Genomic DNA, 8639 nt, shown 5'->3' on the forward strand with positions numbered 1-8639 from the left:
CCATGGCATGGGATCCTATCAGGAGGAAGCCCATGGCATGGGATCCTATCAGGAGGAAGCCCATGGCATGGGATCCTATCAGGAGGAAGCCCATGCATGGGATCCTATCAGGAGGAAGTCCATGGCATGGGAGCCTATCAGGAGGAAGCCCATGGCAGGGGGAGCCTATCAGGAGGAAGCCCACAGCATGCGCATTATTCTTTCCTTTCAGAGCATCTGTTCCTGGGGCCTTCAGAGGGTCCTCCCTGGAATGCCAGCCTGCCAAGAGTCATTCGCATTGGACTATTCCTTCCCATAGCCTGAGGACGACAAATGAGCTCTTCTCGCTCACTGAGACTGCCAGGATAGCACATGGACACATGCTGAAGGTGGGAGTTTAAAATAGAAAAAAGGGAAAAAAGCCCAGAGCACACGCCGTTCCTCTGGCAGCATGAAGGTAACACCCAGGGCCACCCGGCAGTCCATGCCCAGGAAGGGTCATTCTGGCCTGTCGGCTTGTAGCCATAGGTGCGCCAGTGCCGGGGCTGTTAGCACAGCGACAGTCCACCTGCGTGTCGCACTCAAACAGCATCGCCCTTCACCCCCTCACTTTGCCTTATGTTAAATCGCTTATCTGAAATGTCCCTTGATGTTGAGGAAGCATCCATGCCCGGAGAAATGACTCGGGAGCGTGTGGGAGGCAGTGGGCTGGTATACCGCTGCCCCCGGGCCTCCTACCCAGCAGCCTCAGCCCTGGAGCTATAGGGTCACTGCCGGGACTGCCGGGACTGCCGGGCCTCGCGGGCAACAGCCTTGGCCCCGACCAGGGGTGCCTGAAGCCCAGCTGCTATCGTGGTGGCACTGGAGCCCAGGTTGGTGCCAACTGTTTTATTCCAGGCCAGCCTGGCGGCCACTGCCACAAAATTTAACAGGGCTGGTGACAAGCTCTGGGAAGCCCACTGGACGATCGCCTTCTTGGATAAGGAAAGGAAATACATTTCTTAGACCCAAGCAGGGTGGGAGCCCAGGCTCAACACTCACTTGAGTGGGTTCTGTTCTGTGCCACCTACCCTTTGAAAGACCCGTCACAGCGACAGTGTGGGGACAACAGAACCCTGGGTGTGAGGGGTGAGATTTCTCTTACAGCAAGAAAACTGTTGGCCCTCAGGGGGTTGCGACTTCCTTTAGGATAAAGGTCCCCTTGAGGGTGGACGGTGGGCGCTGGGGGCTGGCTGCTCACTTCCCAACCCACTCCAGGGGCTCTCAGGGCATGAGCTGACCCGATGAGACTGCTGGAGGCCCCCCAGCGTAACCGCAGGCAGCTGCTCCAGCAGTAGCATGAGACCAACCCCTACTCAGGGCGGCTTCCCTCAGAAACCAACCTGCAACATCAGAATGAGCATGAAAGGGAAACAGGACCATGTGATGGCACAGAGAACACTTTGCAGGGTGTTGGGCTGTGGGCTGAGTCCCCAAGTCACACTTCAAGGCGCAGCATTGGCAGGGTCTGAAAACCTGCATCCACTCATGACTATCGACAGTACTTCTTCCCCAGGCTTTCTGGGCCTCTGTGGACTGCCATGTGACCATGAGTTTCTCTGGCACAACAAATAGCTAATGATGAGAATTTGCTGTAGAAGGACAGTGGGGGTGCAGTCAGTAGGACAGATGGCCTCTTCCTACCTCCTGGACCCCTGCTAGGTTGGGAGTGACTGGGAGGCCCTGCTGTCAGGCCCAGCCTTTGGGCCTTAAATAAAACAACACATGTAGGAATTCCAGAGCCCAGGACAAGTCTCAGATGCCAACACAAAGAAAAGCCTCTAGAAGGCTGAGAGACAGATCCTGCCCAGGCACCACCTCCCCACGTTTGGTCTGGTGCAGCCACCCTCCGGGTTTGCCTGTGTGCTCTGCATGGACCCTGATTTCACTCCCTACTCAGCTCCACACGGTTTCTTGTTTCTCCTCTCACTCTGCACAGCCGAGCACTTTACACAGGAGGCTGTAACAGCCAGAGAAAATATACATCAAAGGGAGGGTGTCTGCAGGGACTAATTTCTGGGGTAAATGGGGGAAGGTCTGCAGGGCCCCACAAGGCCTCATTCCCAGGGCAGACTCGCCTCCAGCGTCAAACCAGTTTTCTATCTGCAACAGGATGCAGCACTGACCCCTTTAGCTTTTTTCCCCTTTTTTCCTTCCTTTTTTTTGAAGTAATTTTTAAAATAAAAACCTGGCTCAGAAAAATAGACAGGATTTAAGCCATTACTTTTCTTAAGGGAACAGGCTGTTTTGAGGATCTATTCCTCCAAAAAATGTTAATTCTAATTATTTATCCTAAGTATTTAAATAGTGGTTCTGTTATTCACAGAGCAATAGAGGCAACTGGCTGTGGTTTTATTTACACGCTGTCTAGAGGGCCGCACAGACAGCTCTGCTGTGTTCTCTACTTCAGTTTCTTTGTTTCTCCATATCTGTGTCTCTATTTTGTCTTGTGAGCCCTTAAAAAGGGCACAGATTGTGTATCTTAACTTTTCAGTTTACAGTCGAGATGCTGCACTGGACAGAATGCAGCTTGATTTATCTTCTGTAAATAAGAATATATAGTTCTGATTTTTCTTGAATGGATAATGTGTAGTGACTTTATAAACTCCAGGTTTGCAAGTTGAGGGAAAGTGTTTATGTTATTATTTTTTTTTTTAAATCTCTAGCTGAAATAAACTGATCATGAAAACATACCACATAATGGTGTTTAAAGCTAAACACATGACTCACTCCCACAGAGAGACAGAACTAAGACTATTCCTGTGATAACTTTCCTTTCTTCTTATCTCATTTTAGAATTTGCCCAAACTCTGAAATGCTAAGAAAACAACAAAGAGAATGACAACAATTGTCTCCAGACAGAAAGTGTAGACTATAGATAAATTATTGTTACTATCACTAAAATCTACAGATCAATTACATTGTTACTGTCACTAAAATCTACAGATCAATTACATTGTTACTACCATCACTACTATCCACAGATAAATTACATTGTTTCCTCCATCACTACTATTAGTAATCTAAGCAGCAGCAGCCCAGCAATGGGATAAAATTGTAATCAATAGTCACAAAACATCACACTCCCAAGTGAGAGGGAGACAAGCACATTAAGTTAAGCTACACGGACCAGACAGTTTTAATTCCCTGGAGCGATCTCGGATGTACTTAAAAGACTCAGCTGACAGGTTCTCTTCTCTCTACTGGTTTCTGTGAGGTCAGAAACTCTTTGGCAGAGCTCTGGTCTCCGGGGTACAACTGCAAGGCCCCAGAGGCTGCTGGTCCTATGCTGTCCCTGGACCCCCTCTCTGTAGAGCTCTTTGGGACCACTGTATTTTGCCTGACCCCAACTTTAGCATCAAGCCTCCTACTCTGCTCTGGTAGTTCCCTTACCCTCATACCGCTGCAGACACACTACCCAGAGACACTCACCACATTGCATGCATGTAAGTCGGGGGCAGCCGTGGACTGCTAACTGGAGTGCAATTGTATGACCTCATAATTCTTTCTGCCAGCAAAAAATTCCGAAAGAGACTAGCCACCAACAGGTCCTGTCTGAAGAGCTTTTGGAAAAGATCTGAGGGCAGATAAAGGGGAAAAAAGAGGCTTCAGTGACTCACGTCCAGCATTAAAAGCCAAATACACAAATTTACTTCTGTCAAAAAACATTACATACAAATTGGAACACACATGCTTCCCACTGTGCATAAACATATACACAAACATGTGCATATATGCAAACACATGTAAACACAGTGCCTGTATACACATAAACACACAGACACATGTACACATATAGACACACACGCACACACGTAAATATGCTTAACATGACCAGATACATACATACAAACACATATGTGCACACTCACACATGTACACATAAACATGAACAAAACCGACAATTAACAAAAAATACAAATAATTCTTATAATAGTAATGCTAGATTCAACAAACATCGTGAGTGCCAATGATTATCAAGAAAGATAACCCTGAACCTGCTGGGACAGAATTTGTTACCAGAACAAACACTGACATGGGCTTGCTCCGGAGCCTTGGCTGGCGCCCACTAACTCACTCATCTCCCCAGTGGCCGCTTGGCCTCGGCTTCTCCTCTCCACCCTCCCAGCATCCTCCTCACTAGAGAACTCACTGATCCCACTGGCCCCTCTGGAGCCCCAGGGTCACCATGCCCTGTGCCCAGCAGGCAGCTCACCCCGGGGGAGCACGTTCCACGCGATAGTGTCCGTGATGGCTGTAAAGATCCAGTTCAGCTCGCCCAAAGGAGTCCTCCTGTCATTCAGACGGCCAGGAATTCTGGAAAACACAGTGTTTTCATCAGAGATGCTGTGGCTATTAGAGCAGGTAATGGAGGGGCGGGGCAGGGGACAGAAAGGGGATGAACAGGCTCTGAGGGAGGCAGGAGGGAGGGTGGGTGCGTGTGGAGACAGATGCCTTCTCCCCACCTCTACAGATGCCCCCGACACACATAGCTCACCCAATGGGTTACACACCCAGTTCCTGTGGTTTCTGAGTCTGACCTGTGGGCCACTGGGACTCGGAGGACAGTCCTATGGCATGTGCCGTGAAGGAGTCTGGCCACTCCCACGACTCCACAGTTCAGCCTGCTCCATGGCTCCAACGCCGTACAAGTGCGCAGTCCATGAGAGAACGACAGGGCGACTACCATCCCACAAGGGCCCCTCAGCTCCCATTCATTCATCAAAGAGCTGAGTGCCCACAAGACAGCTAACCACCCTCCCCGGTTGTCCCTCCCTGGCCATCAGTGTCCGCCAGTGCTCTGCCCTCAGGAAGCTTTCCATCAAGCAGGAAGGACAGATGACAAGCAAGCAGGTACGTGGGTGACATGAAGGTGGCAGCAGGAGCTGTGAGGATGCTGCTGCTTCATAAGGGACAGCCTCACCGACAGACACGGGACGGGGGCCATGTGAGGTGGGTGTGCCATCCAGAGAAGGCACTTCCCCTGCAGTCTCATCAGCCCTGAGCACCAGTGTATACCTGGGGTGAAGCACGTCTCTGGGAGACACCACTGAGAAGAGCTGGGGGAGACCAGGGAGGACATGGAGCCTGACGCCCTGGCTTGTGTCTTAGCCACATCTGCAGGTGAGAAGCTCTAATGACACAGCAGAAGTGTGTCCCTTTCAGACTGTAAGACACCCCACCAGCAGGTGACGCCGGTCACAGGCCAAGGCTCTGCCTGGGATTAGAACACAGGGGCGGGTATGGGAGGAGTGAGGCTCCAGGCACCACTGTGGAAGCACCTTGTCACAGGGCATTTTTGGAGTCAGCCACGCTGTGTAGTTAGGGCTCAGTGCCCAGCTGCAAGGTGGGGGGTTCCCCAAACTACCCTCGCTCTCCATAGTGCATGGGTAGCACTTGCTGAAAGGTGTTATACTCATGGCTACAGCTCAGTACAGAGAGCAGACTCCATTTGATCAAGGGAAGAAGCACAGAGGACAGGGTCTAGGACATGTGTGCCAAAGTGCACGGAGCACTGCCCACCAGGGACGCTCCCCACACCTCCAAGGTGAGAGTTCCTGGGGCTCTGTCACATAGGCAGAACTGACTGCCATGTGGCAGGCCCCAACCTCCAGTTTGACACTGTGATGTTCCCCACCCTAAATCACATGGCTGTTCTTTCTTCTGTGGTAGCCCCATCCTGAGACAAGCAGACGTGGGCACCCTCACCACGGACACTTCTACCTGGCATGAGCCAGATGACCCTGCAGAAGCTGAGGGCAGAGCTAGACCTTCTCTTTGGGCAAGGCCAAATTGTAACACTAATATTAAGCTATTTATCACCAGACACACAGCTATTCCAGCCCAGAGCTCAGCCTTTAGATTTATACTGGTCCCGGGTGGGGCTGTGCATCTGCAGTGCACACACATGTCTTCCAGGGTGTCCACAATGGGCTGTAATTCGGAGCCCTCTGCACAGCAGACTTGTTCGTATGAAGAAAAACCCAAACACACCGAGAGCTGCTCACTGAGAGCAACCAGACAGCTGCTCTGGGACAGCCATACGGCCGTCCATGCAGTTACCCGTGAGCCTGAGCGGGCATGAGCTGCTGTGTGTAAAGGTCAGAAAACATATGAGGACTTCCAGAATCCACTGCCCCAAACCAGCATGTTGTAACAGGGAAACCACAGACACTGTGCTGTGTGAAGCAGCTGTTCTCACAACCCCAACAGTCAGAAACTGGTGAGTTCACTGGCGAGAAAGAGACGATTAGGTACACTGTGGAACAACCTCGGTGAGACCCTCAGGAGTTATTAGATTGTTGTTTATAAATACTTCAGTGACATGAGAAACTGCTTTCTTTATAACATTAAGCAGCAAAATAAGTATCATATGTTGTGATTACGTCAAGGAGAGCTGGTGAGAAGGGAGACCTCGAGATGCAGCAGAGTGATGCCGTCGGTCTTTGCGTCATCCTGCAGTCCACACACAGTCCACACACAGTATGTCCGGGTGCCCCTCCCGTCGGTCTTTGCGTCATCCTGCAGTCCACACACACTATGTCTGGGTGCCCCTCCCCGTCGGTCTTTGCGTCATCCTGCAGTCCACACACAGTCTACACACACTATGTCCGGGTGCCCCTCCCCGTCGGTCTTTGCGTCATCCTGCAGTCCACACACAGTCCACACACACTATGTCCGGGTGCTCCTCCCCGTCGGTCTTTGCGTCATCCTGCAGTCCACACACAGTCCACACACACTGTCCGGGTGCCCCTCCCCGTCGGTCTTTGCGTCATCCTGCAGTCCACACACAGTCCACACACACTGTCCGGGTGCCCCTCCCCGTCGGTCTGTGCGTCATCCTGCAGTCCACACACACTATGTCCGGGTGCCCCTCCCCGTCGGTCTTTGCGTCATCCTGCAGTCCACACACAGTCCACACACACTATGTCCGGGTGTCCCTCCCCGTCGGTCTTTGCGTCATCCTGCAGTCCACACACAGTCCACACACACTATGTCTGGGTGCCCCTCCCCAACAACGGGCCTACCAAGGTCTCCTGCCACGCTGCGGGGGCCAGCTGGTGGGTGGCAGGACAGCGTCTCCGGGGGGTGGTGCAGAGACCGTCGGAACCAAACGTGGGCTGCCCAGCCATACCGTTGGTAAACCTGACTAGACATGTTACAGGCGCAACCCAGGAGTCGAGGATCAAGTGGGGTGCGTACAAACTGAACAAACTGGAAAGCTCTTCCCAGCAGCGAGGAGCTGCCCATGGACTCCCAGCCCAGCACTCGCACTGACTGGTCATGGATGAAGATGAACAGAGGCCAGGCGGGCTCAGGCTATAACTAACTGTGTTCTTAAATGTTCTTTGCTCGTGACAATGCAAAGCTAGACCCCACCAGATCATCCCAGCAGTCTCTTCCTCAAGCTCGTCCTGAAGCAGAGAAAGCCATCTGTCTGACTGACTGCAGACAGGCCCAGAAATTAATCAGATTGCCAATCAATCAGATGTGGCCTCTCCATGGGGCAGACTGTTCCCACCTGGGGTGAAACTGAGTCCAACTTCCCTCACCTTTCATGTTATTCAGAGTTCAATCCCTTCAGAGACTGTGCGCTTCTGTTTTCCGTTCTGTAGCTGATCCTAATGCAAGTCACCCCCTGACCCACTCAGAAGGCTGCTGGGGAGCCGAGTGGTCATGCTGAGCCGCAGGAGGACCTGACAAGCAGCAGGCAGTGCCACCTCCCACGCACGGCATTCAGGAAGCTGCTCTGAACCCTGGGCATTGGCAGTGGCTGACCAAGGCGGTGTGTTAAAAATCCAAAGCCACATGTTAGTCAAGGCCTGATTTTTATGTGAGAAGGGTAGAAAGCCAAAGTTTGGGAGCACATCACTGAAGGGGGGGTTGGGATGTCTGAGTTCCAGCCCCCAGCACCCAGTTTCCCTGCTGCGCGTCCTCTGTAGGTGATGGGGCTCAGTGCCACGGACCACACTCCTGAAGCACATGCGGTGGACTCCTCTGAGACAGGTGCACCATGCCTTCTTAGGGCCCCCTGGCCATCACAAGGACAACTTCCTGTGGCTTCTCTGACATGTCTGGGCTCTTCTGTGCAGTTGGCTTCTGCCTGGGATTTATCATTCTTGATTCCAGCATCTAGCCAATCAGGGCAATCCCCACCCTGCAGGACATCAGCAGTACTTCAGCATCCCCATCCTCTTTCTATGACTATCCTAGAACACCAGGGCAGCCCCTTCTTCTCAGACACCCCTGCAGCTGACTCCAGCCTAGGCTTCCTATGCTGGGAACCTGCCACTCAGGGCTTCTGCCCACTCCTCTCATCCATTCATTTAGCTCCCCCCCCCCCCCCCCGCAAGAGAGTTCCCATAAATGGAGGCAGGAGGGCCACTTGACCTCAAGAGTTCCAGACCAGCTGGGGCAACACAGTAAGACCCTATCTCTAAAAAAAGTAGAAAAATTAGCTGGGTATTGTGGTGGGGACCTGTAGTCCTGCTACTCAGGAGGCTGAGGCAGGAAAATCCTTTAGCCCAGGCTCGGCGCCTATAGCTCAACCAGCTAAGGCGCCAGCCACATACACCTAAGGTGGCGGGTTCGAATCCCCAGCCCGGGCCCGCCAAGCAACA

The 8639-nt window shown here is 52.3% G+C and overlaps 1 protein-coding gene across 2 annotated transcripts in view; it reads right to left on the minus strand.

Moving 5' to 3' along the window:
* The window catches only part of RPTOR (regulatory associated protein of MTOR complex 1), a 319730-nt gene that overhangs the window by 97909 nt on the left and 213182 nt on the right, over window positions 1-8639 (minus strand). For both annotated transcript variants that reach the window (XM_003786071.3, XM_023511133.1), the window contains 2 exons: window positions 4235-4335; window positions 3451-3595 (listed from right to left, as the gene is read on the minus strand). In XM_003786071.3, the coding sequence (XP_003786119.1) occupies window positions 3451-3595; window positions 4235-4335 (246 nt within the window). The remainder of the gene's footprint in view (window positions 1-3450; window positions 3596-4234; window positions 4336-8639) is intronic.

Source organism: Otolemur garnettii, unplaced genomic scaffold, assembly GCF_000181295.1.
Source record: "Otolemur garnettii isolate 467f Iridium unplaced genomic scaffold, OtoGar3 scaffold00018, whole genome shotgun sequence".
Taxonomy (NCBI): Eukaryota; Metazoa; Chordata; class Mammalia; order Primates; family Galagidae; genus Otolemur; species Otolemur garnettii.